Below are 27,556 nucleotides of genomic sequence, written 5' to 3'. Positions count from 1 at the left end.
CCTCAGTGAATTTTAGCGTCACTTTTACTGACCACTGTCTGGGGTTAACCCCAGTTAAGACCCATTGTAGTTTGTATTGGCTCCTCACCAGATTTAATAATTATAAGTGTTGTTTTAAATCCTAAAGAAAAGTGGGCACATTTATTACAAAGACTGAGTAAAAGGCATTGCAGATCTTCCTGAGCACAGTTTTATTTACAAGCAAAACATTCAGTGTAACATCCTGAACCACCATTTTCCAAAATTGTTCATTCTGAGAATGTCAAAATGTCGCATCTGTAGCTTTTTACTCCATTGTCTGAATGAAATGGCATTTAGTCAGCGGATAAAAAATGCTGTCAATTGTGACCGGGCAGAAAACAATGCCGTAATGACCTCAATCCAGTCTGCTCATGCTGGCTCACTCCCAGACAGCTTAGAAAGGCTCCTCAACTCGTGGTCCTGGTTTAGCATGAGGACACTACTATTATTGGTTTGGGGAGGTATCAGAGGAGTTTGGATGATCGTTCCATGATTGTTGTTGGTGCTGTCCTCGCTGCTGCTGGGGGTGTACAGGCGTCCTGATGCGGCGTTATCCTGGTGATTTTGGTCCACAACTCTCCCATCAGTGGTGGTTTGATTGGATAAGGAACAGAGTGTGTGGAGGCAGCCCCATAAGAGTACTCCAGCGATGATCAGGAGGAGGATGCAGCAGGTCAGCCACACGCCCATCGCCAGCTCCCATCCTGTCCGATCACTGGGGTCACCGCTCTCTCCCAAAGTGTTGAAAACCTGTCAGAAATTAATATGATTTTTAAAATTATGTCTTTTAAAATGATGTGAACCTTGACTGAAAGGACCCAGGACTAATTCAACAAAATGTTTACTTTAATATGAACACCATATTTTAAAGGCTTTCAATGGAAAATTAACGCCACAACTTTAAAAAGCATTATTATTAGTCTTATTATGGAGACACATATGTTCACCATAATTCAGGAAGCAAAAGGGATCATTTGTTTGTCAGCTTGTTTTTAGACCATGGGAGGATGGCTTGGATAAAACACAGATCCTTATAAACTGTAATAACAGTAAAACCAGCCATACCTGACACTGTTCTCGGACTGGATTGGCTGCCTGACATGTCACACACAGGAAGTAGGCGGTCTGGGGGTGCAGGTTGGCGAGATGTGTGGTGGTCTGACTCACAGGGATGCGTTCCTCGTGCATGAAGCTTTTTCGCTTGTAGCCCATCAGGAGGCTGTTCCAGTTGGGGTCGTACATCACACTGTAGAAGGTGTCCAGGCAGTTGGGGGACCTGGGCCAGCTCACTCTCGCAGAGGTGGATGAGATGTTGTAGACTACGACTCCCATAATGCAACTCTGCTTTTGTTGTTTTCTTGTCATGTAGTGTTGTGTTGAAAAAGTCTCAGTATGTCTCAGTGTTGGCCTTTTTGGGCGTTAATGAAAACCTAAATTACAGACAGGAAACTAATAACATACTGAAATTGCTGAAAGGAATGTATCATTTTTATACTGTGGCACTGTACCATGTTAATTGTGGGTTTATCATAAATTAGACTGAGGTGTAGGCTGAAACTCAGCACATCTGCTCCATCATGTATACTTGTAGGAACCAAAGTCAAGGTTTTCATGTGATTTTTGTTTTTGTTTTTTTGAATGGCGACTCATGCGGGTCATATACCAGCATATCCACAAACAGAAGTAATCAAGTACTGAACTGGCACCAGTGGTGCATGATCCTCAATGGTGCTTAGAAGTCCTGCCTAGTTTTAGTCCTACCCTAATTGTGGATTGAATTTGAGACCACTTCATCTTCAGTTAGTCTTGGTTCAATGCAATTTCTTACTGGTTCTTTTTTCTATGATTTCTTTATTTGAACTTGAAAATACAGTTTCAAATCTGAATGATGAAATGCAGGTTTGGTTTGTTTTGAAGATCAATTGAGTATACGCCATGTTTTAATAATCTATTTTTCTGTATAATTCTGTTTTTTTTATGGCTCATTAAAGTGTAGTGATTTAGCAAATACACCCCTGGGACCAAAGTAGACATAAAATTGTGTTTTCATGTCACATCATTTCTCAGCCTTGCCAGTTATGAGGCCGCCTGGATTAAAAGAGATTCTGGCAGGGCATCTGATCTTAAATATTTGTTTGACAATTATAGGGCTGTAGTCAACTTAAGAAATTCTTTGTCGAAAAAAGACACCCGTTCCTCAGTTAATCGACTGAAAGGCAGTGTGGCACTGGTAAAAGATCTTAAAATTATTCAAATATTGTAGAAAAACTACTAGCTATACAGAGAAGTGGTCTACAAGGTACTAGTCAACGGCATCTTCATAAGTGACCAGTGTTCAGTCACTCCCAAACTCCTTGCATTGTCCTTTCTGCTGTAAAAAATACATCATTGTAATCCTTATAAAACAGTTAGTCAACTAATAAAAAATTTGGATTAAAACGCAAACAACTGATTGAATGACTATAGCTGTAGACCCTTGTGAGAGAAATGCCCAAAAATGAAAGATGAATTGACTTTAACCGGCCATTGTGAGTTTCTGACTTGTTAGTATGTGAAGCTCCTGCTGATTATTCCACTTGTTTGTCCATATACTATGTTCATGATTACACATAGTTGTTGTGCTCCTATAGTCTTCAGAAAAAAAGAACATCCCATTTTTTTCACATATTGACTGCGAGGAGCATAATAACACTTTAGAGGGTTACATCAAACACATTTTATTTATACTGGAAGCTAATGTGGAAATGTGTAGAGTTTAATAACATTGGCCTGTCTTGGATTGTATTGTATTGTATTCACATTTTATAAAGTGATCATCATTAATGGTTTATTTGTTGCAATATATTACAGAAAACAATCAGGCGTTCTCACTTTTTCAGGCGGGGACACCCAACAGCAAGCAAAATTTGTCAGTAATATTTTCAAGTTCAATCAAGTTTAATTTGGTTAATTTGATATTTTTTTTGCATTTCTGACTTTCACTACATATTAACAGTTTTTTCTCAAAAAGCTGAATAAATACAGTGGCCAAACCTCCTTGTGAAACTGCGCTGGACCTGGTTAGTGCTTCTTGGATGGGAAAAGAGTAGGGTGCCACAGTAGGGTGCCAGTGGCAGTACTGTTGTTTTGTCCTTAGGCAAGACACCTCATCTGCATTGCTTAGTATGAGTGTAGTTTGTGAGTGCTGGTGATGGGAGAGGCTGATGGCACACATTGGCAGCCTTGCTTCTCACTACTACACAAAACTGTAAAGCAACTTTGGGCATTTGGAAAAGTACTGTACTGTATAAGACTAATGCATCATTACTATTGATTATTACAGTGACATAATTATTTAATTATTGAAATAACATCTTGAAATCAACAATCCTAAACTCAGTGCCTAGACTTTGAAATCCACTGCAATAGATTACCCAGTCGCTCCATACATTGAAAAACTGGTGCACAGTAAACTCAACTAGTTTTCAATCATAATCCCAATTAGTACTTTTTGGCAATTTTTTTTATTAAAGTAGAGTATATTAAACCAAACATAGCATTTTAGCAGAACTGTATTGATTATCCATAAGATAAAACATTGGTTAATATTCTTTTTAGCAATGTGTAGTAAAGTGCGTCAGTGATGACATAATGCTACTAAACGTACTTTGTTGTTTAATCACCAGAATCACTAGTTGTCATACATTCAAATTGAGGCTAGAACCAGGACTCACCAGTAAAGCAGCAGTGATGGGTGGTTCATTTCAAGAAGTGCCTTTAGCTGTCGTCATAGATGTATTTTGCCCCGGTTTTCCTGCTAAAATCTCTATTTTGGAATTTTTTGTGATGGTCTGGTTGGTATGCTGTGTCCTCCACTGCTGCCTGCCACACAACTGGATTAGAGCAGCGACAGCGTAACACTACCAATGAGAACGAGAGAGAGAGAAAGTGGAAGACTGCCTCATAACTCTACCAATGTGAGAGAGATGAGGTGGAGAAAAGGAAGCATTGAGTGGTGCCAACATTGTCCCAGTCTCTATATTTGACTCGGATTAGTCTGTAATGTGTCAATGCTGTCATGATCTTTGAGTTATGATGGGTTTATGGACATTTTACCGCCTCCAGGGTTTAACATGGCAAATGTATGGCATTAATATGGTATTAAATAATCTGTGTGCATCAGTTGAAGTAGTGAAGATCAACTTGCATTAAAATGGCATTAACAGTATATTACAAAATGGGTTATTTGAAGATCATAGTTGGAAGAATTTGCTCAAAAACAATAAAAATGTCCAGCCTGAATTTTAAAAAGTTAATTAATTTATTCAACAAGTCATCAGTATGGCCAGCCAAGACTACATGCTTTTCCTTTTCTATACAAAGATGTGTATTCTGTGGCCCTGTTTTATCTGTTTATACTCTATAATAGCTGAGGAAATGGCTCAGGGGGTGTTGGCATCTTATTCAAACTGGCAGATGGAGTGACGTGTGATGCCCTGTCAGCCTAAAAGCCTCTGTTCGGAAATGTCAGCTGGATTTTGAAAATTATGTAATTGTGTGGTTAGATTTATCTGACACAAGCCTTATGTTGCTGTTGACAATATTAATAGGGCCACATAAATTTGGAAAAAAATGAATTGCCATATTTCTGACAAGTTTTGTGACTGTGATTAGACCAGTCATTTTGGTTCACGCTTTAGTTCACCATGCACATTTAAAACACGTCAAGGAGCACTACCAGCAAAGACTGAAATAAGAGCTGCTTAACTCGTATATGAGAATCCCTTGTGTTTCAGAACATGTTTGTAGAGGTATAAACTATATTTGGCAAGTTGTTGTCTACTACCTTAATAGTGTCAGCAGATTTGTAATTTTGATCTTTATTGCAATTAATTGTGCAACCCTAAAAAGTATGAATGTAGCACTATTTTCAGAGCTGTTGTTTACTTTGTTAACAAAACTACTGTGTATTAGTTGTCAAACCAACAACTGATTCATCAAAAAAAACGGATGACATTGGCAGATGGAGCAATGAATTGTTCCAAGCACTCACTGAGCTTCTGTCCTCTGAAGGTCAGATGAGTTTGCAGAATTACATAATTGGTGACACACTAAAAATGTGCCCCTCTGTTAGTGTAATATTAAATATGATTGACTGGACTGGCAGAGGTATACAGGCTTCCAATTGGCACAACCGTCAATAATTTGATATCAATACAATAGTGTGGTTTCCCATTGCACTCTTCACTGTCACCAATGGTAACCTTGCAGAGAGAGACTGAGATCTATTGTCTATCAAGAATGTATGTGACAGATCTGGATACAACAAGCTTAATGCAGTATTGATGTGAAATGTATGTTTAAAATAAAATGTGTGAGTTTCATAAATATTCAGATACTTTGCAGTACAAGTATATTTTAATTCTTGTGTTATTTTCACCAAGATCAAGTTTTAACACAAACGAAATGTGCTGGGTTTCTGGAACATTATTTCAATTATGCCTCAATTATGCAGCTGTTAATAACCTTTACTGACTCTATAGAGAATAATGTTAATGTGTCTGTTTTAGCTCAGTATCTCTTGTAAAATCCGTTGTTGGATTCTTTATTTAATTTCAACCCTGGTGGAAAAATCTTGCTTCTCTTACTTCTAGTTTAGTCTACTTAACCATTAGATTTTTTAATTATTTTTTTTCCTCTTTGCAGACCTTGAACTTGGCATACAGCAGTATTTATGGATCATACCGAAACTTTCTGGGTCCACCTCACATCAAGGTCATGTGTCGGCTGCTGGGCTACCAAGGCATTGCCGTGGTGATGGAGGAGCTGCTCAAAGTGGTCAAAAGCCTGGTCAGTATCACATAGAGGTCCTGTATATGTGCAGGTATTATACGAGAGATGGTAACATGTACTACGATTAATTGATACAAAATGACTACATTAGAAAAGTTATAAAACAAGCAACAAGAAATGTGTATCAACGTGAATTAAGTCTTGTAATATTAAAACTCCTAGTTACAACTGAGATGTGTTTCTTTCCAATTTAAACCTAATATAAAAGAGTAAAATATCTCAAATTTAAGATCTAACATAATGTGTAAGATTTGCAAACCACTGTATTTTACTTTATGTACTGTGCTTAATTCACTAACAGTGTGTAATACAGTGTTCTTGTCTTGTTTAGCTACAAGGTACCATCATGCAATATGTGAAAACTCTGATGGAGGTGATGCCCAAAATCTGCAGACTCCCTCGTCATGAGTACGGCTCTCCGGGTAAGAAATGTGAACATAAGGGGTTAAAAGCAGCACCAAACCAGGATCAAGATGATAAACAGTATCTTAAAACAAGACTAGCCATATAATTTATAATAGAATTTTTTTTATCCAGAGTGTCTAAACCTACACTTCATCTCACTGGCCAGGGCACAAAATAAGAAATCTCACTTATTACTTTATTCAATGTTCACCTTTTATGAGAGACAATACTGCTAATCATTTAAAGTCTACCTCCTGCACTCTAAACTATTGCAGTGCTGTTGCTGCATTATGACCATTCAATGCATTATTTTCTATAGGTATCTTGGAGTTCTTTCATCACCAGCTCAAAGACATAGTGGAGTATGCAGAGCTCAAAACCGTCTGCTTTCAAAACCTGCGAGAAGTGGGCAATGCTCTCCTTTTCTGCCTCCTGAGCGAGCAGAGTCTGGTATGTGCAAAAACACTGCAGTATGATTTGATTATTTCTATATGGTTTATATACATAAGTGGAGTGGTGCTAAAATTGTATCACTGCTTAAGAAAATATTTGTCTTTCTGTGCACCTCCTAGTTTACAACATTTTTTAGAGGCACATTGAGAACTACATAATTTAGGGATTAATGATACAAGTAAAACAGACCTAACCAACCAGGACCAAATACCCTTAAATGCTACTTGCCTAACTTTACCAAGTTGTTGATATAATAGTGGAGAATTTAACTAAGGGGACCTCATTTTTGTTTTGATAAATGAGGCACGTCTCCATTAGGTGACTCAAGGTCCCCCACAATGTGATAAATACACCCACACACACAGAAATTATTGTTTTGCTTCATTGGCAGAAATTCAACCCCTCTAGCGTTCACAGTGGGAGCTTTTAACCTTGTCATGCCAGGCAGAAAAACATGTTGAGAAAAATAAACTTTGTGGTTTGTTTTGTGTGAGTCTAAATGTGCTCTGTTCAGTCCCAGGAGGAAGTGTGTGATTTACTTCATGCTGCACCTTTCCAAAACATCCTCCCCAGAGTCCATGTCAAAGGTACATGAAAGAATGTCACTACCCAGTTTGCATCATACATCGACACAGCTATCTACTGTCCTCTCAATCTATTTTTTATTATTTGGATAATAAAACATTGAAATGCTAATGTTGAATTTTCTGTTTTTAGAGGGGGAACGTCTGGATGCAAAGATGAAGCGCTTGGAGGCAAAATACACGGCTCTGCACATGGTCCCTCTGATCGAGCGCCTTGGGACGCCTCAGGTAGAGCACTGTTCAAATAAACAGCAGCAGCACAGAAAACGGCTGTAAATCAGGTGTAAATGAGGAGTTGTAGTTCAGTTTCTCTGCAGGAGCATTTCTAAGATTTTTGTAACTTTTTGAGATTGACATTAACTTCACTCTCAAATTAACAAAAGATTGGAAACACTTTAGCAATGGGATGTAAATGGTAGGGTACCCAAAAGTGTAAGTGGTTAGTAATTAATTATAATACAGTTTTAATACTGCAAAATATCAGAAAACATGCTAAATATTTTTTTACAGTAATATAGAAAGCAGGGCAGCAGGACTGATTACTCCCAGGCAATTTGCGTTGTACCAAGTGATGGAAAATCAATAATTGAAAACAATATTTTATGAGAGAATGATGGGAAAAAATGTGACAGAAACCAACATATACCAAAAATACTGAAGTCGTCTGATTTCAAGTCCTGCCCTGTTTTTTCTGTCTGCAGCAAATAGCCATAGCTCGTGAGGGGGACCTTCTGACCAAAGAGCGCCTGTGCTGTGGCCTTTCCATGTTCGAGGTGATCCTGACCCGGGTGCGTGCTTTCCTCGATGATCCGATCTGGCGCGGCCCTTTGCCGAGTAACGGAGTGATGCACGTGGACGAGTGTGTGGAGTTTCACCGTCTGTGGAGCGCCATGCAGTTTGTGTATTGCATCCCTGTGGGTGCTCACGAGTTTACTGTCGAGTAAGTCTTCATAAACCATATTCCCCTTTCTTAGACACTTTTAGTACTTTTGGACTTTGGTCAAAGTCCAGGTGTGAATGTCCCCGCGCGTGGCCGCGGTCCGGTCTAGTTCTGTGCTGTGTAAACACGAGGGTTTGGACTTTTTGGCCAAATCCAGGAAGTGACACACGTTCGATCACGCACAGATGAGCGAATGTGAGGAAGATGGGAGCCCAAAATGTGAGGAGAAAAGGGAGAGAAGAAGCTATAGTGGTTAAAAACTACAGTAAAGTCGCAAATGACACAGCTTTGACACAGTGGAGAGCTGCGCAGACCTCTTGGTTTCATCAAGTGTTCAATTAGCAAAGTTAAACTTCCAGACAAAATAACGGTAAACCATTCACTCGAGTATGCAGCAGGCTGTATTTTGGTAAAGATTAGTCTTATTTGACCTAAAATCATCAAAAGCACCCACAATCAGCGTCTGTTAAGTTATTCTCCTGAGAAATGCCCTCTGTACACAACCACAACAATGTAAGGTAAACTGAAGCATTGGATAAATCGAAATGACCATTTACCGAACACATGCACGATACATGCACACATGCCCTTGTTCATGTATAGTGGAGGACGCACCGTTGTAAATCACTTACGATGCAGTGGACGATATCGTCTGCCGTACGTCTATTGAGCGATCCTCCACAGGCACATGCCACTTCCATTGTTGTAGTTAGTTTTAAATCCAATCACAGTGAGTAGCCCCAAAATGATATATATCCATATAATCCACTTGTATCGGCGCATTTTCTCCTACAAAACCGTGTGCCAGCTCTAAACCAATGAAACATTAGGGAACTCTTTACATCCGCCTAACACTACTTCTGATTGGTCTTTTTTTACTGTCTATCTGTATTTTAGCTAATCGTCAAGCCCAAGCTTCGTCTTGCTTCTGTTTACTTCCCAAAACAAACTTTACAGCTCTCCTTTGCTCCATGAGACACGTTCCCGTTGTCATGACGACAGTAGAGCCGGCGCCAGAAAAAAGTACGGTAAATTGAGGGAGGTAGTGTAAAAGCAAAAGTCATAACGAAAATAATAGACCAAGTCCGGACTTTCAGGTGTGAATCAGCCTTGACAAATGGACCTTATTACAACATGCAAATATATATGTGTGTGTATATATGTGTGTGGGTGTGTGTGTGTGTGTGTGTGTGTGTATATATATATATATATATATATATATATATATATATATATATATATATATATATATATATATATAAAAATTTTATTTTAAACAGTCTCCTTCCTCTTTACTTGCCTCAATAACCTCAGTACCAAGCTTTCTTGAACCCTGATATACTCTGGTTAAATAATGTGCTTACTTTTTACATGGTTTCAGATGACCGGTTATATGCCTGTAGTATTGAACCGAGATGTGGCACAGGCAGTATCAACATTTATAGACTTGCCTTTTAGATATTTCTTGAGCTTCAGTTATGTCTTTTAAAGCCCTAACCATGTTCCTGTGTGCCGTGTGTAGACAGTGCTTTGGGGACGGGCTGCACTGGGCTGGCTGCATGATCATCGCTCTGTTGGGGCAGCAGCGGCGCTTTGACATCCTGGACTTCAGCTACCACCTACTTAAGGTCCAGAAGCACGACGGCAAGGACGAGGTCATCAAGAGTGTGGTGAGTGTGCTTTGAGAAATATGTCACAAAAACAATGTTAAAGGGTAACCGTTGGAAAATGGGCTCCTACTGGTTTTAAAAAAAAAGCTATTAACTTGTCCAGCCTCAAACTGCATTACATTATAGGATTGCCTAGACCAGTGTATTTCAACCTTTTTTGAGCCAAGGCACATTTTTTTCATTGAAAAAATCACGAGGCACACCACAAGCAGAAAATGTAAAAAAAAATGAAACTCTGCATCCTATATTTACAATATAAAGTAATTCTCATCAGATTATTTTGAACAGGAATCAAATAAACACACAAATAAAGCATTGTATAATAAAATAAAATATTTCTACTCACTCAGTGTGAAACCTGATATTTTTTAGACCAGTTAGGTGTAATTGGATAATTTCCTACAGCACACCAGACAATATCTCACGGCACACTAGTGTGCCACGGCACAGTGGTTGAAAAACACTGGCCTAGACTACAGGTCGGGTGCAAGTGCATATTTTTGGTAGAATTGAAAGGATTTTGTTAGTAGTGATATCCAATATAAGGATACACCAGTATAATGTGTCACATGAAGATAAGCAGCTTTGGACCTTCTTTCATAAAGTATACTGGACACAGTAAAAATCTCCAATACACTAAAATGCATCCAGGACAGTATGTGAAAATGTATAGTGGTGAATTCTTACAAATTCTCAATATCACCTACCCCGATAACTATGTCTGTATTTTTTTTTAGCCACTCAAGAAAATGGTCGACAGGATCCGCAAATTCCAGGTACTTAACAATGAAATATTTGCCATTTTGAACAAGTACCTGAAGTCTGGGGACGGAGAGAACATGCCAGTTGAGCATGTGCGGTGTTTCCAACCTCCCATCCACCAGTCCCTCGCCAGCAGCTGAAGTACTACTACTATGACAAATATTGCAATACTACAATACTGTGGACCAGTGATACTTCCAAACACATTGCCATAGTACCACAAATATTCCTTTATCATGTAATTCAGGTTGCAGTAGCAGGACCATTGAATTTAAGTCAAAAAGTTGGAGCATTTTTTAAATTGTTGATGACATTTTGTATTCACTTGTGCCTTATTATCATAAATTAATACAATATTTTGGTAAACTATTTTATACTTCAAAATCTGAAAGTAATTTTGGGAATTAGTTTTAGCAGACAAATATTTAAGGGTTGCAGTGGTGATTTATTATAATGGGTGCTAAAGCATTTTAAGAAAGGGTTTGAAAGTCCATTTTGTATTTTGCATGCTAAACATTTTATGATACCTGAGAAATAAGACCTTTATACTCATGTTAAGCATTTATTCAATGTGCCTTGTATTTCAAATGTTTTAAATCATTTTAATTCAATAAATATGTAACAAATCTGGTGGTTGGTCTTGATTTAAACACTAGGGGGAAAAAACGTAAATTTCAAATATCACAAGACATTTAATGAAGTGACTTCGATCGATCAGCCATAACATTATGACCACCTGGCAAACTTCAATGTACTGTTTTGACAGTTATCAAGACTGCCGTGAGCCAGTAATGTCAGAGACCTTGAAACACTTTAGAGAGTAACAGAATGAGATCTCTCTTCCATTTAAACTGTTAAATTTATTACCAGTTTTAGTCCCGTTGTTGTAATGCTGTTCCTATGTTTAAGGAGAAACATGCATATATACCTGTTTGTCAAGCTCTGAGGTTCAGATCAGTAAGTGCTTTTTGGACACTCAATACTTTTTACCTCCTACTTTTTACCTCCTACTCTTACTTTGCATTTCTGTTGTGTTTCCAGTCAGGCTGTCTGGTGGTTATAAAGTTCTGGCTGATCAGTGTTAAATGTCTATCAGCAGGGTCGTTGTGTTAATAATCAGTGTACAAACTAAATCAGTGCATCAGTATGCTTTTACTCAAACAAAAACATTTCTTTAAAAAAATATTTACAGGCTACAGAGGAATGAAAGGGAGTTCTGTTAAGTAAGGCAAATTAAAACATACATTTCACTGGTCTTTCTGAGCCTCCATTTTGTAGGTGATTGTCTTAATGAGTTTAGCATTGATGCTATAGTCACCCAAAAACACCTTACGATGATATAATTGCTCCGTTTCTTCTTGAGACGCTATCAAAAGGCAAGCCCACTTCTCTGTCGATGTCCTCTGTTGATTCGTTGTGCAGAAGTTCATAGCTACTGTGAGATGCCATGCCATTAGTAGTCGGAAAAGCCCTCTCCTCCTTTCTGATTGACACGGCTAAAGTTGACCAGCTAACGTTAACGTCTTTGAATGCGTGCAGTAAGAAAATGCCAACAATAATTGTAAGGAAGCCACTCAGTGTCCCAATAACGTCATCTGTGCCCATGTGCTCCCATTCCTTGAACAAAATGGCAGAACAGGTGAGTACTGAAGTGGTGAAGAACACATAGTAGATTGGCGTTACTATGGAGGTATTGAAAATGTCCAGAGCCTTGTTTAAATAGTTAATCTGAGTGCTAACACAAGCTATAAGTGACAGGAGGAGGAGCCAGGCCAGTGGGATTCGGACCACGTTTTTCCCAGCGATTGCTTCCTTAATGGCGATCCCCAGACCTTTGACGCAGGACACGGAGAGCGAGCCAATGACGGAGCAGATGGTGATATAGACCAGGATGTTAGTTTGACCGTGACGTGGGCCCACCGCAAAAATGAACACCAGAGCCACAATGATGACCAGAGTTGCAAAGAATAAAAAAGCTGTGAAAAAGAGGGGGTGGGGGAGAGTTGGATCAAATTATTAAAAATGTTTTTAACTCACTTAAAGGTGGTTTCAAATTCACACTTTCAAAAATTTCCTAATTTTAATTCTTAGTCATGGACAAAAAATTGAAAGACTAAATATTCTTATTAATTTTAAAAGCATTAAAAAGAGTATCAGTGGCTGTGAGGAAGCTGGCCGGATGTGGTCAAAGCAGGAGGCAGACTTGCATAAATAATGTCTTTTACAAGATGGAATTTAGTTAAAAAAAATTACCCTGGTTGAAATGCAAAATAACTCAAGAAAGCAACATCAACTGTTCAAACAACTAAACAGAAAATAAGCAACTTAATTTAAATCTGCATCATAACCACGTGCACAAGACTACAATGAAGTCTACGTTTGTAGTCTTCTCAGCAGGAAGTACAATTATCCCACAGGTGCCAATTAGGTTTTAACTTAAGGAGTAAATCAACTTCACTGCTTAAATTATGAACCCAGGATAGTTGCATCTAGCAGTTTAACTGGTTATGGAAAAATTATGGGTAATGAACAAATGTGTGAAATTTAATAAAACTGAAGTGAGTTTAATGGGACAAAGGCCCACTTTGTCACAATGGCCAAGTGGTTTGTGTGCTCGTCCATCAACTTAAAGGTTGGATAATGACAGTTTGAACTTGTCAAGAATAATAAAAGGGTAAATAAAAAGTCATTATCATAAATGTATTACAATAAAAATATATATAATGTAGATATGATTGTGCACCTGGGTCAACCAGCTTGTAGCTCATCTCCTCCAGGCTGTTGATCTCCTCCTCCTGTGGAGCGTGAATGACCATGGTGGTAGAGCCCAGGATGGAGAGCAGACAGCCCAGTTTCCCATGCAGGTTTAACCGCTCCGTCAGGAAGTACGAGGACAGCACCGCACTGCAAGCAAATATGCACTGTCACTCTCCCCAGCCCAATACAGACACCAGTGATGAATATGTGAAGATGGGGGGTTACTTTCATAAATGTAACTTAAGAATAAACTGCCACACATCAATAACTGAATGCTTCTTGGATTTCAGAAAATTATTTAAAAACTTTGACTGATCCTTCCCCAAAGAATACGTTATCAATTTAGAAAAAAAATAATAATTCAGCGGAACTAAATCTGGCATGTCTTATTAAACCTGACTGAGCCTTCCTCACTGACAATCTTCTAATTACCAGCACTGCAACCAAACATAACCTCTGCTACCATTTTCCTCACCAATTAGAAACATATGACTGATTACTGGAGCATGTTTCAGACTTCTCACCTCTGCAATGCATGAATATTAGTTTACCTGACGAGCACACTGAGGGCTCCTAGTGGAGTGACAAGAGTTGCAGGGGCAAATGCATACGCAGCAAAATTGGCTGCCTCTCCAGCGCCCACTGTGGATTTAGACACAAAGTAAACATTAGAGGTTACATTAGTAGGTTAAAAATGACATACAGTCTGAGATGTGGTGTAACAGTAGGGAAGTACACACCCAGTGATTTGCAAGTAAAACCATGCCAGAGTTCAGTAAAAAAAAAAAACTAAACTTACTTGAGAGTAGCCCAGCCCACCAGAGCCATTCTTTCAAATATGCATGGCCTCCCTGACCTGGAAAAGAAAAATGCTTCCTTATTTAAAGAAGACCTATTATGTTTGTGTACTCTATAGCTATAATCTATGATACCTGTAGGTCATTATGTTATAATTTGCAGATTTTAAATCACAATATTCATCTAAATACAACTTAAGAAACAAGTCCACTGACGGTACCCAATGGGAATCGGTATCGCCAATGGGAGTCGGTACCGCCAATGGATAACTGATAGCTGATTTTTTTCCCCTCCCATTTGTACCAAAATGCCTACAAAATGCTGCCAGATCCTCTGTGTATCACCAAGTGATTTAAGTGATTAAAGATTACTCAAACATGCACGGATCACAAAATTAGTTACAAAATGTGACTTTAAATATAGCATCATTAAAAAAAAAAAGTCTTATGATGACACATACATAAATAAAATCATAAAAACCTACATAAAAATAAAGACCCTTTTACTAGCTCTGAAACATTGGTCATCATTGGTGAAAGAAGTTAATGATTAGTCAAGTTTACAAGTACTGCAATGGCAAGGACAAACAGTCACCTGCTTGAAGAACCAGGTGAGCCAGAATAGTGGGGAAGGTTTGTCTGGGTGTGCAACTGACTATTTCACTATATGGAGTTTCACGTTACACAATAACTAACGAGGAGTGCTGCTACTGCTGCTGCCTATTTTAAGACATCCATTTAAGCCCAAAATTATTCATACCCTGCCCTGGGATAGAGACCCAAAACACACAGCTAAATTAGGGAGAAAATGGTTAGGAGGAACATGAACAATAAACAACTGTCACAGTTGCTTTTGATTACTGTTGGTATGAACAACAATGAACCTTTTAGTGTAGATGTAAAAATAACTGTACAAATCTTTGTCCTTTAGTAACTTAACACATTTACAATGTTCACACTTATTTTCCTGTTACAGTGTAGTTTCCAGAGGTCGAGTTAGAACTTTTCTGGATAAAGGTTAAGCTTTAAAGTTTGATAAAATGCTCAATCACTGCTTCGTCACACTTAGCAATAGATAGTGGTTACCATTCTGCATACAACAATCATACTCCCACATTCATACAGGGGAGTTAGATTAAGTGTGTTGCCCAAGCACAAAATGAAGTCACACCATCAATTTTCAGATAGTAGCTAAATATCTCCAACTAACCACTACTGTCCTTGAGTAAGACCTCCTCCTTATTTCCCCAGTTGTTGTTTCAAACTAATTAAAATCATTACCTGCCCGCATGGAACCCTTTCTCGCCAGTCGCAGCAGTCCTTTCTTCTTGAGGATGAAACTGCCCCCAATGAAGATGCTGGAGCTGATGGCCAGTCCCAGGCCGATGTAGAAGTCGTACTTGCCCCGGTCCTGCCCCATGCTGAGAGTGCTGTTGGAGTCAGTCACATTTACAGAGAGACAAAGGGGCTGGAGGAGACCATAGGAACAGTTATGCCTGGTCCAGACACCTACAACAAGACCACATTGGAATACATTGTATGAGAATTACTGTCGATATTTCATTGCTGTTCATGTTTGAACAGCGTGAAGTCAATAAATAATTCAACAACAATTACTTTCCCATGCTGGGCGTATCATTTGTGAAAGCGTAACACGGATAACAACTTTGACACTGCAATCATGTATAACTACTTGACATATTAACGTATCAACACCATTTAATAAACAGGTGTGGCCTACAGCAAAAATACAAACTATCATACACTAATGGCACAAGAAAATCAGTGGTGTGTTTTTATTAGAGATCACTCACATGCATCATATTGCCAAAAGGGTCCTTGTTAGTGACATTTTCTGTTTACAAAGTTGACTGAATGTCTCAAAAAGTTACATCTTAATATTTCATTGTGTATAAGAAGTAGTTTAAATAATGTATGAGTATGAGATATATTTCTCAGATGACAGATTATCATGTGTACAAACAATATTTTTTCAAAAACAATACCCTCTGAATGCATAACAGCTGTCAAAAACTACTATCAGTAAAAAAAATCAGTTTAAAGAATAAAATGTTAAGAGTGTTCGTACATACAGAGACCAAAAAAAACAAAAAACAAATAAACAAACAAACATACCATCTCCACAGTCGACTCTGCAAACTGGTGCTAAAGAGAAATTCATAACAGCATAGGCTAAATATTGCGTACATTTATTCTGAAGAATGCATCAGTCCCCGTGCAAATACTCAGTCCGCCACCGAGCCAAATGAAAACCAGGGTGTTGCGCTGAACATATCTTGAGAAACTCGCCTCTAAAGTAATTGACCGTGTATGTAAATTCCTTTATTTTCAACCTGCGAAATCCAGGAAGCAGCCCTTGAATAACGTTAACCTGGTCGCTAACCTGACTGTTGCCGCTTTTTGACTTCAAGTCGCAAAATACTCATTTTATGTCATGTTTACAACCTTCCCTATGTTGCATATGTTATTCCGATTAGTAAAGAGGCAATTTGATTTATTCCATGACGTCTCTGATAAGACTATGGATATTTTTAAAAATTGACAGGCTGATGTCACGTCGTTAGCCACATTAGCTTAGCACGTTAGTTAGCTAGCATTGACCAATAATTAGGTTGAATATTGTTAAAGATTAAAAGGTACCTGGCGAGGGGCGTCCACGGCAATAAGCAAGCTCTTAGCCTGCTTTCAAAATAGGGAGATATCCATTAATCACATCGCTAGATTATAATTTTGTGTTAGCTGCACCGAGCGATGACACTTGACTGCCGTGGTGCGAGGCTACTTCTTCCGCTTTATCTGCCACACTGCCGGGGCTCACTGAACCGTGCACCACCGGCGGCTGAAGTCCACCAAACAACGCACTAAAACACACTTCCTGGTCAGCAGTGTACAGTGACCAAATGTTGAGGAGCAATTCATTTATTCATGAAGTTTTGGATTACAAAGCAACCCCGCTTGAAGCAGTGCCAAATTACTGTGGGCAAAAGGATGATGCACTGATGTAGTTGCACCAAAACATATAAGCTAATAATAAATGTATGTTTTAGTGTTGTTTTTTTAAATATTGCAGCACTTTACTAGGAGGAGCAACGAGATCCTCACAGAAGAATGGTCCAATTCATAAGCAAAAATGCCCTCTGTGCTGCCTTTGTGTTTTGAAAAATGACTGAATTCCTACAGTGCGCCTTCTGACAGTAAATTAATGAGAATATGGCAATAGTAGACTTCACTTAGGCTTTAAGAGTTACACAGAGTTATTTTTTGCTGGTAGCTTATGATCAAAATCTATTTATCAGCAAAGTAAATACTATGTAGGCCAAATTGTCTAGGACTTTGCTGTAGAGAGTGTGTCCCAACAATCAATATTTTTTGGATCAGACTATAGCCTATTATTGTTTGAAATTTAATTTTCTACTCAATATAGGCCTAAAACAAGTGAGCTGCCCAAGTCAATTATCTCTATTTCAATCATAAATATCACTATTACTTCTTTCACACACGCATAATTTATTTTGCAGGAAAATGGCAAAATGTGGGGCCTATTACAAGTTAGTATACAGGAAGGTATCACTAACATTGTTTCCATTAGACAATTGGCTCTTGGTAATTCTTAATAATTAACTAGCACAATAAATAAATCAACGTGAAATGATACTTCTGCATTGGAAGATCATGTGAGGCACTTGTAGCTAAATATAAAGCTGTAAAAGGCCAATTATTCCATCACACATTATGCTAGTTTACCACTGCAAGTCCCATGGATCATATTTGACTTTTAAGTAAATATTATGTAAACAAGAAGGAAGTATTGAGTTACAATTGTTACACTGCTTCAGTCACTATGAACAAATAAAAATACTAATCAAAGATTTAGTAGTTTATATGGCTAAGAATTAAAGAATCATGTCTTTAATGATTACATTTTTTATTTTGAATATCTCTCTTATTAAAATGGCATTTTAGCCAGAAATAGTGTCTCCCGTACTTGATGCTGAAAAAAGATCACACTGACTTTTTCAAGTGTTCAAAAAAACTTTGAGGGATTAATAAAGTAAGGCAATGGTGGTCCTCAAAACTCAAGTGTTTATTGAGAGTAGAAGATTAATCAAGGTAAGACTGGTGAGATTGCAATGACATGTACCAAGGCACAACAGTAAATACAGGTGCACAATGCATAAATTGGGTTTTCAGTTAAAGACTTAGATGAAGATCAACGATGAGATGCAGTGAAGAGATGTATCACAAGAACAATTCAAGTATAATAACAGTTAGTAATAAAAGTTATTAAATTACACATAAATGGAGTATATTATAATCTTGTGGGAAAAGTTTCTCTATATGTTCTTCATTATAGATCAAAATTCAAATCAAAAAGTCTTTTGACATATCAGTTTGAATTAGCTGCATTTTTGAGAAGTGGTAATACTAGCATGTGGTTTCTGTTCTGCTTGGTCTAAAATTCAAGTATGAAAGGAATGTAGTTTGGCACAAAATGCATTGTGGTTGTGAATATTTTAGTCTGTCTTCTTCCTCTGTGGTTTTGGCTTCCAGGTAAGCTCTGCCTCTTGGGAAATGCGTAGCAAAGCCACTCCAACGCACACAGTTGAAAAGCCACAAACCAGAACTAGACTGTCACATATAGTCAGTGCCGTCCATTCCTTAAAAAGTATAGCCGATGCCACAAGCACAGTTGACGTAAAAGCCACATAATAAATAGCTTCAAACATGTTAGAGTTGAATATCTCCAAGGCCTTATTGATAAAGAAAAACTGGGTGAGGATACTGACCGCTAGTGTACACAGCAAACATAGAAAAATAACCAGAGCCCTCCCACTATCAGGACCTGCACTGAATGCTTCTTGGGCGACCAAGCCAAGTCCTTTGCTGCAGGGAACAGTGAAGCTGCCAAACAATGAGCAGATAGAGATGTAGACCATGATGTTGGAAGAGCCATGGATGGGAGATATCCAAAAAATAAGGACCAATAAGACCAGGACAACCAATGAGGCATAGAGGATGAATACTGTGGGAGGAAAGATGATTTAATTAGATGTTCTAATTTCGATATGTCAACTAATTTAAGGTTGATTATGGCAAAAATTATTATCACAATTATTTGACTTATAATGTAAAGACCTGTATTAATTTGTGTCACTTATGTTACATCCCTAGGCAAAGTGGGGCAAGTTTCTTTCCAGTAACTCAAATGTTGGTGGTTTGCTTTCCTCTGTTCACACGGCTGTTGCTCTGTGGACTGTTTGCCCATGTTGTGTGTGTGCTAATGTGGTAGACTGTGTGGTGCATTGTTGCAGTGATACTTAGGTCAATCTCCCACAGTAAAACACTATAATCTCTGCAAACTAGAGTAAGATGTGAATGAATAACTGACAAATGTAAAGCACATTGAAAAGCTTGTTAAGATTGTAAAGCACAATATAAGAGTATAACTCTAGTAATGTTGATGCTGAACATGTCAGCTCAATAAAGATGTGAATACGGTGAATAGAACTTTCACCTGGGTCAGATAATCTGTCCTCCAGCTCCAGTCTTGAAGTCACGGTTTCTGCTTTAGGTGAGTGAATGATCAGCACCACAGCTCCACTACAGCACAACACACAGCCGAGCTTCCCCAAAATATTCAAATGCTCATTCAGGATCCAGGAAGCCAACAATGACCTGTAAAACACACAAAAGATTAATACTTCGATATAACTTCAATTTGTATATTCAAATTGGTATACATATTTTGAACCTACCCAAATAATACTCCAAGTGCTCCCAGTGGTGTAACAATGACTGCTGGAGCAACATTGTAAGCTACGAAATTACCCATCTGACCAATAATCACTGCAAGACATCATTATTCATGATACTGCTATATTAATTCAATCATTTGAAAAACAATTTAACAATATTTATTTTAGCTGTCCCTCAATCTGTATTATTTAATATTATTGACCAATAGAACGAATGTGATTGCCCGGTGAAACCCAGAATTTCTATGTGTTTAATCGCCGGTAGATGTCGCTTTACTCACTGGCCAGCGTGCCACTCCACCACACTACATCCTTGAGGTACGAGCCTCCTGTGGATACACAAGATCATTTTTTAAACTTTAATTACGACACGTGTACATGATTTGAACAGTTTAGATGTCTGAATAGTTCTGTGCACGTGTCGTAGAATACCTTTTTCACGAGCGCGTAAAATCCCTTTTTTTTGAAGCACAAAAGTCGAACCATTGATAAAACTCGATACTATTGTTATTATTATTCCACCTACTGGCATCGACACGCCGTTTATCTCCGAGTCACGCATTTACTGTACCTGGTTCTTTCACACAAAATGAGAAAAGTCTACAGTCCACACACTGTCATGTTGGACTGAATGGGAAGTGCTACACTGCGCATGCGTGACTAAACAACACCTATTATACATTTCATCAACACCCCAAATAGTTCTCTTTTTGTTGTCTTAAAATGTTATAATATATATATATATATATATATATATATATATATATATATATATATATATATATATATATATATATATATATATATATATATATATATATATATATATATATATATATATATATATATATATATATATATATCACCATATCAAGAAATCACAGCAATGGCTTGAGAGAGTGGGGCTGAAAGACATCACAGAGACACTCATTCTGGCTGCACAGGAGCAGGCCCAGATTTACCACACCAAGACCCAAGGTGTAGGCTGTGCAAAGAGGCCCCTGAGACAATCCAGCACATAACTGCAGGGTGTAAAATGCTGGCAGAGAAAGCATACATGGCATGACCAAGTGGCGGGCATAGGGTATAGAAACATCTGTGCAGAGTACGGACTGGAGACCCCAAGGTCCAGGTGGAAAACACCTCCAAAGGTAGTGGAGAATGATCGAGCCAAGATCCTGTGGGACTGACAGAACGGGGATGGCAAGCCAACTGCACATTGTGGTGGTGGAGTACCAAATGATGGGAACATCAGGGAAAAGGAACATGAAAAACTAGAGAAACAACAGGGTCTCAAAGAAGAGCTGGAGAAGGCCTGGAAGGTGCATAGGAGCACTTGGGACAGTAACCCCTAAACTGGAGGAGTGGCTAGAGCAGATCCCAGGAAAAGCGTGGAAAAAAAGAGGATGAGACCAACTGTGGAGCGTGAGGATGAGATTGTATACATATATTTCTCTACATTTTGAAAGTAGAAAGGTGGAGCATGGAGTAAACATTAACCTAAAACAGATGCTGAGTTCTCACCCACTTTGTACATCTCACAAACAACATGAAGGCCTGGGAATAACAGGAGAGATCACTGCCCATATTCACTCAGTCCTCGCCAATAAAGCTCACAAAATAATCTACATATTAATATATTTGTCTAATCAGTTAAATATACACTTAATACTATAGACTTAGACACACTGCTCACGTCAGTATAACACAGAATGAGATCATCTTTAAATAGGGCGACACACACTGCCCACTGGCGGACAGCAGTGACCACTGCATAACGACCCCGCCCCTCCTCGTCCCGCCCCTGTAGTCCCGCCCCCAGGTCGGAGGGAGCGCTGGTTTTGTTATACTTTCCATTCCGAGCGGGAGGAGCGCTGTCAGCAGCTTACTGTGTTTGTTTAGGGTCTACGCTGTAAACTCTTTATCAGCGGGCTATAGTGATACAAATCCATCGCGGCTCATCCTCTAGCGAACACTACTTCCATGTCCCGTGTCCTGTGCGCGATGTGCCAATCACATCCATTATGAACGTCTTGTTAATGCAGCAAAGCAGCTGCAGCTGAGGGGACGAGAATAGCGTAAGCAGAGACCACAGGTAATTATGACATTTATTTACATTTTACATTGGGCCGCATTAGCTGTGGACTGTGCACTGCATTAAGTTTTGTATCACGTCCCCCAAGCCTGTTCCATCTTCAGGGGAAGGGTGGTTTAGCTTTAGCTGCGAGCTAATATGTTGGATGAGTATTAGCTGTTTAGGAACCAGTTAGCGCTAGCTCTGAGCTAATGAACATTACCTGGTTTATTGGCAATGTTTATATATATTCTCCCTCAGTGTTTGATGCTTTTCCAACCGACATTCCTGTTTTCATGTTATTATAAATAAAACAAATGTGGCACCAGTCTTCATGGACAAAATATGCCCTTGTTAGCTACTGATGCTACCACAATTCGTGCTTAGTTGTATTGATAGCTTTAGTGCTGATGTTTCGTGAATAGACGTTTTGTCTCATTTCATTTGACCCTTGCCTGTATAATAACATGCATGGACTGTGTTTTATCGTGATGATTATTACGATATAATGGAGATTATTTGAACTGTTTACACTGATAATCAGCATCTCGTTTGGCGTCATCTTTGAATTGAAATATTAATACTGTTGTCATCAGATCTGTAATGACATCGATGCTCATTTACAGTGTTGGTGGAAAATATGTCTCGTGCAATTAATTTAAGACAGTGTTCATCGTCACAGTAGAAGACAATGTATCTGTAAAATATATTACAGTATTCTATTTTAGCCTAATATATCCATTTGGTATGTTGTTGAGTCTGTCTTTATTGACATATTCATTATTTATTCTGTTTTAAAATTCTATTTCTTGTGACCTGCAGGTTGGCTGCGCTTGCAGCCAGGAGGGAGGATGCCGTCTCCATCCTTTTTCCTCGATGCTCAGCTGAGATTTCATGATAAATGGCTAAAGATAGACTTACAGGTCGGTATCAAATGCCCTTAATGTCCCTAAAATAGAAATCATTATTGTTTGAAAATCTACAGGTGTTGTTGTTTGCTCAGTAGTGAGTCAGGTGATCATAGATCCGCCTGTGGATCCTGCTGTCCTAAGACATATTTTTCACATTTAAACAAAGTTTGTGTCAGTGTTGAACTAGTCTTGTAATGCTTCTGACTGCTCTAGGTACTGTACACAAACTTTGTACTATTACTAGTATTATTACTAATACTATTAATTTTTTAGTTTGACAAGATTCTCATGTTTGGTTGCATGTGCATTTGTTACCAAATAAGTAACTGAACTATCAGTACAGGTGTAACAAGCATCAACATTTTACAAATGTATCACAATGTAAATATTAACAATATTCATAGTGTGAAATTGTAATCTTTTGAAATATTTTGACAGCGAGCGTTTTCTCCAGAGGGACTAAGTGAGATGTGGAATGAAATGGTCAAAGATGAAGAAATATCATTCAGTGGAGAAGAATCAGCCCATCCAGGTGTGTAATGAGACAACTTTTTCAATGAATCAAAAGATTTACTGTGCAGTTTCAACCACCATTTTGGTATAGTTCATATAATAATGTACTTTTTGTATTTCAGAGGATTGTACAGACTGCTTTGGGACACAGAAAAAAGATGAGCCAAACGATAAGGAGAAGAAGGAGGAGGAAGACTCTCCTACTTCAGTCCATCACTCCATCATCGAGACTTGGGACTGGGGACGGCAGCCTGGTGAGTCCAAATAAGTCCAAAAATGTAATGTGTGAAATTTAAATAGATTCTTTCAACTTTAAAATTTAAGGATATTTTGGGTGTGTCAAAGCTATTAAGCTGGGATTTGGAATTTTTCATAAAGCAGAGGCTGCATGCTACGAAGGGACCTGTTAACTTACTGCTTAACATGATATTTGAGTTTCTTTAATTGAAATCATTCCACTTTCAGCTTATTCCAATATAGTAGGATTATAAACTATTTATTACATTTAAACAAGGTTTAAACGTTGACTATACCAATCAAAGTACTTGGACAAGGAATTATTAGAAATCTTATAACAAAATCTAAATATGCTAAGCTATTTCTATGATTTTGTATTCAGTGTTTCTCTTTACCTTACATAGCACTGAATCTCTTCCTGACAGCTGACACTTTCCCTACACTTAAATGAGTGGATGCAATGATCCTCTGGTTTCGACACATGTTCCAGTTTGTGTTTTGCATCTTGTATTCAAGTGTTTGTGACGGGGCATGTTTTTCTGGCACGTGTGGTGTGGAAAGCGTCTGTAGGTCAAGGTGGTTATTTTTACCTCTGGGGGAGTAAGCTTGTATAGGTGTCATAATGTGGTTCCAGTGGGAGGCAAGAGGAGCTCTTTATGTTTACTACAGGGACTGGGTGGGACAGGGGTATGGTGCAGAGAGATAAGAGTTTGGCACAAGACTTATTTTAAGACTGGACATTAAATCACAATTTAGTAAGTAGTGTTTTTTTTTAACTGCAGTACACAGAGTTCTAGTGGTTATTTTGGTGTTACTTCTTTTAACTAAAATAGTTATCCATTGAAATTGGAGCTTGTCCTGGTTTAGACCTGATTTACATCCAATTTAGTATCAGTCTGGCCATGCTGGTACTTGAAAGGCCAAATAATTTATGGGGTGTAAATTCAAATGGGGAAAAAGGGGGCTGGGCAGTATATTTGTGCTAATATTGAAGAATTCATTCATATTTCATTCATATCTGATTTTTTTAATAAGCTGATTAGTCTCTCCTACCAAGTGCGATTCCCTTTGTTTTCACAGTGAATCAGATATCTTTTGAAACAGACTAATGTGTTCAAATGGAATTATGAATGAAATCATAATTAATTTCACCATATGGTTGGGATATTATCATTTTAGGGTTATTGTTATTTTCAGCATTGATTCTTCATATTTCAGTCATTTCTAAAATTGTACAGCTTTATCCTACTTAGTCTTTTTATGCTTTTTGAAGCCAGGAAATGACAGTGGATTGAATACAGTGAGTGAAACTGGAGCCGGCCTCTGAAGTTCAAACAGCACACTTCCTGCTCATTCAGAGCTCATGTTAAACTAAGCACATACACCCTGTACAATGAGCTTTATGGGGGCTGCAGCACTGATGCATGCTCTGCTCTCATGATCAATTAGACTTTTATTTCCACGTTGTAGTTGGCTAGATGACTCTTTACAGTGCTAATTTTGAATACTATTTTACAATTGTATTATTTGGAATATTCTATATTTATTCTGAATTAGTATTGTGTGATTATTCCATATCGCCCACCCCTACATAAAATTTTCATGGAGCCATATTAAGATTTAAATTTTATCTCAATTAATGTAAACTTTATACATCTTTATATTGCCTTGAATAGCTAAATTCTTGCCAAACTTAATACTTAAAAATTATGTGAGCTTAGAGCACAATATTGCCATTTATTTTATTTATAGCCCTAATTAAATACCTACTTGATAAGCAAAGACTCAAAAAATGTAAAGAAGTTTTATCATTTTTCCCATATTGTCTACCCCTCAGGGTATAAATTGTTAAGAAAATTGTAAGGTTTAAAATTCACCATCAAAGACCTGGACTGAATAAATATAAAAATCTGAATCATACAACCTAGCCATGTTTGGCTTATAAAGATTAAGTGTATTTCGAACATGCTATTTTGTTAACCAGTCTCTCTAATCTACACTAAAATAAGACTTAAAATGTGTTATTTATGTCTTATGTTGATTAAAAGGTTAAATCATCATCTAGCTCTAGACATTTCAATAGTGTACAGACAGGTTGTAGGGATCGCATTAAAATATTTTAATAAGTATTGTTCCCCATATCTTTTTGCAGCACTTTAATAGTTTTCTGATTACAGAGAATTTTTATGCCAATTTAGAGAATATTGAGAATAGAATATCTTATCAAATAATATATACTTGAAAACAGACAGTTATTTCAGGACCTTTTAGTTAATTTATTTTTCACTTGTCTCGTTTATTTATTGTTGCCCATGTGTTTCTTTCCCAGATGAGACTGAGTTGAAGGACTGTCTGATGGTGCTTGTGGACGACCAGCAGAAGCTCTCTGCGCAGATGGCCAAAAGCACTCTGTCGGCTCAGCGTCTGCGACAGCGGCTAGTCATCTTGGAACGCTACCTCATCTCTCTGAGCCACAGCATGATGGAAGAGAAATACAAAGTCCGTTGGAAAACGCCCCCCAACCCTCCCCTGCCTGCTGCAGACAACAAGAGGTATGGTTAAAATGTGTTCTGTACTGACAATGGGGTATGGTTCTTGGAGTAAACCTGTATTTTCTAAGAGGAAGTGAAGCCAGCAGTCCATGTAAAGTTATAATCTCTTAATGGTCACTAGGGCATGCAAAAATATTTTGAAGTCGATGCAAACATAAGGTCAAACTCATGGTACATTGGCATGGGTTAAAGTAAATATTACAACACATACATTGACACATGTAGCACATTTAATAACATTTTTGATTTTGTTCACTGGAAATTAAACAAAATGATTCATTTTGGCAATTGATTGTTTAATATGTTGAATAGGTAAAAAATAAAAAGAGAGAATGATTAGCTAAACAAGGCCGCTCGAATAAGTCTTGCTAACACATATGTTCTTAAATACACATTTATTTCTACTCGGTTTTGGTGATAAGACCTCCATGAGCACAAGGCTTCTTTTAGTAATGGGGATTAATCATTTACTGTTAGAGTATTTCATAGATACAATTGAAATATATGTCTTATCCTCCAATTTTGCTGGACAAATCTTAAATATATCTGTCTGTCCCTATTTACCAGCCCCCGTCCAGCCAGTAAAGGAGTTGATGGATTGGCCCGAGTGGGGTCCCGTGCAGCTCTGTCTTTTGCGTTTGCATTCCTGCGTCGAGCCTGGAGATCGGGTGAGTCTGGGACACTTCACTCTTAGATGCTGATCATTGCTGTCATGTACAGTTTTACAGTTTTACTTGCACTGATAGTTGCTGCATTACAACATCAAACTCATAGTAACCAGTGTGTTGCAATGTGGTGAATTTGTCTTAATTTGCTAAAGAGAAATTGAGTCAAGTTATAGGACAGGTTAAGATAGTTTTCTATATCCATTTAACTATAAACCTCTGTCATAACATTTTGAAGTCCATCAGATATTTGCTGTAAATGGTTCACATATTGAATCAAGTTATGTTTTACAGAATTAACCACAGGATTGCTGAAATAATATTCTAGTCCGGAAGAAACTACAGAAGTTTTTGTTCTTTTTACTTACTTTTTTACAGAGCAGTTTGAACTTGTTTTCCAGATGCCTGTGAAATTATTTTATTGACTCTCTTGGTTGTTTTTCTTAAACAAATAATGTTTGTACTTGTTATTTTAGCAGCCTCTGACAGTAATATAGGCCACTTGGATACAGGCATCTGGCTATTGCATAACATGCTTACCCAATAAACCGCGTGGCTATAATGTTTGTTGACCACTATTCTTAATTTAGCATTATGTCTATATTG

General features: G+C 38.0%; 5 protein-coding genes across 6 annotated transcripts in view; 2 read left to right on the top strand and 3 right to left on the bottom strand.

The window, feature by feature from the left end:
• Positions 1–11,294, top strand: part of cyfip1 (cytoplasmic FMR1 interacting protein 1) — a 31,662-nt gene extending 20,368 nt beyond the window's left edge. The window contains exons 24-31 of the mRNA XM_033965610.2: positions 5,707–5,850; positions 6,185–6,275; positions 6,578–6,708; positions 7,226–7,298; positions 7,429–7,523; positions 7,997–8,235; positions 9,758–9,905; positions 10,643–11,294. Coding sequence (XP_033821501.1) covers positions 5,707–5,850; positions 6,185–6,275; positions 6,578–6,708; positions 7,226–7,298; positions 7,429–7,523; positions 7,997–8,235; positions 9,758–9,905; positions 10,643–10,807 — 1,086 coding nt within the window. The 3' untranslated portion in view covers positions 10,808–11,294. The remainder of the gene's footprint in view (positions 1–5,706; positions 5,851–6,184; positions 6,276–6,577; positions 6,709–7,225; positions 7,299–7,428; positions 7,524–7,996; positions 8,236–9,757; positions 9,906–10,642) is intronic.
• LOC117370221 (fibronectin type III domain-containing protein 9) lies at positions 328–3,770 on the bottom strand. The gene is made up of 3 exons (XM_033965614.2): positions 3,735–3,770; positions 1,087–1,451; positions 328–771 (listed from the first exon to the last, which is right to left on the bottom strand). Exons 2-3 carry the CDS (start codon positions 1,384–1,386, stop codon positions 391–393), a joined length of 681 nt encoding a protein of 226 aa, XP_033821505.2. The 5' UTR covers positions 1,387–1,451; positions 3,735–3,770; the 3' UTR covers positions 328–390.
• Positions 11,220–17,088, bottom strand: nipa2 (NIPA magnesium transporter 2). Of its 2 annotated transcripts, none has more exons than XM_033965613.2 (6): positions 16,883–17,088; positions 15,503–15,730; positions 14,224–14,280; positions 13,976–14,066; positions 13,411–13,571; positions 11,220–12,643 (listed from the first exon to the last, which is right to left on the bottom strand). In XM_033965613.2, the coding sequence occupies exons 2-6, from the start codon at positions 15,639–15,641 to the stop codon at positions 11,997–11,999; spliced, it is 1,095 nt and encodes a 364-aa protein (XP_033821504.1). In that variant the 5' UTR covers positions 15,642–15,730; positions 16,883–17,088; the 3' UTR covers positions 11,220–11,996. The 2 variants fall into 2 exon arrangements, with proteins under 2 accessions (XP_033821504.1, XP_033821502.1); XM_033965611.2 differs by lacking the exon at positions 16,883–17,088 and adding an exon at positions 16,358–16,463.
• Positions 17,089–18,303: 1,215 nt separating this feature from the next.
• On the bottom strand, positions 18,304–20,627 carry nipa1 (NIPA magnesium transporter 1). The gene is made up of 5 exons (XM_033965319.2): positions 20,431–20,627; positions 20,280–20,327; positions 19,999–20,089; positions 19,758–19,918; positions 18,304–19,265 (listed from the first exon to the last, which is right to left on the bottom strand). Exons 1-5 carry the CDS (start codon positions 20,558–20,560, stop codon positions 18,757–18,759), a joined length of 939 nt encoding a protein of 312 aa, XP_033821210.1. The 5' UTR covers positions 20,561–20,627; the 3' UTR covers positions 18,304–18,756.
• A 1,329-nt stretch (positions 20,628–21,956) lies between these two features.
• Positions 21,957–27,556, top strand: part of herc2 (HECT and RLD domain containing E3 ubiquitin protein ligase 2) — a 42,710-nt gene continuing 37,110 nt past the window's right edge. The window contains exons 1-6 of the mRNA XM_033965004.2: positions 21,957–22,093; positions 22,895–22,995; positions 23,422–23,515; positions 23,619–23,750; positions 26,063–26,285; positions 26,853–26,953. Coding sequence (XP_033820895.1) covers positions 22,924–22,995; positions 23,422–23,515; positions 23,619–23,750; positions 26,063–26,285; positions 26,853–26,953 — 622 coding nt within the window. The 5' untranslated portion in view covers positions 21,957–22,093; positions 22,895–22,923. The remainder of the gene's footprint in view (positions 22,094–22,894; positions 22,996–23,421; positions 23,516–23,618; positions 23,751–26,062; positions 26,286–26,852; positions 26,954–27,556) is intronic.

This window comes from Periophthalmus magnuspinnatus, chromosome 4, assembly GCF_009829125.3.
Source record: "Periophthalmus magnuspinnatus isolate fPerMag1 chromosome 4, fPerMag1.2.pri, whole genome shotgun sequence".
Lineage (NCBI taxonomy): Eukaryota > Metazoa > Chordata > Actinopteri > Gobiiformes > Gobiidae > Periophthalmus > Periophthalmus magnuspinnatus.
This window is presented reverse-complemented; position numbering and strand designations above follow the sequence as displayed.

What these genes read in the sequence shown, in the direction of transcription:
- nipa1 (XM_033965319.2), bottom strand. Translation starts at nt 20,560, where the DNA reads ATGCGTGACTCGGAGATAAACGGCGTGTCGATGCCAGTAGGTGGAATA. An exon ending in TTTACGCGCTCGTGAAAAAG is followed by an intron (nt 20,328 to 20,430) that starts GTATTCTACGAC and finishes GTGTATCCACAG; the next exon opens with GAGGCTCGTACCTCAAGGAT. An exon ending in GCACTTGGAGTATTATTTGG is followed by an intron (nt 19,919 to 19,998) that starts GTAGGTTCAAAA and finishes TGTGTTTTACAG; the next exon opens with GTCATTGTTGGCTTCCTGGA.
- nipa2 (XM_033965611.2), bottom strand. Translation starts at nt 16,403, where the DNA reads ATGAATTTCTCTTTAGCACCAGTTTGCAGAGTCGACTGTGGAGATG. An exon ending in AAAGGGTTCCATGCGGGCAG is followed by an intron (nt 14,281 to 15,502) that starts GTAATGATTTTA and finishes TTTCTTTTCCAG; the next exon opens with GTCAGGGAGGCCATGCATAT. An exon ending in CTACAAGCTGGTTGACCCAG is followed by an intron (nt 12,644 to 13,410) that starts GTGCACAATCAT and finishes TCTTTTTCACAG; the next exon opens with CTTTTTTATTCTTTGCAACT.
- LOC117370221 (XM_033965614.2), bottom strand. Translation starts at nt 1,386, where the DNA reads ATGACAAGAAAACAACAAAAGCAGAGTTGCATTATGGGAGTCGTAGTC. An exon ending in CAGTCCGAGAACAGTGTCAG is followed by an intron (nt 772 to 1,086) that starts GTATGGCTGGTT and finishes AATTTCTGACAG; the next exon opens with GTTTTCAACACTTTGGGAGA.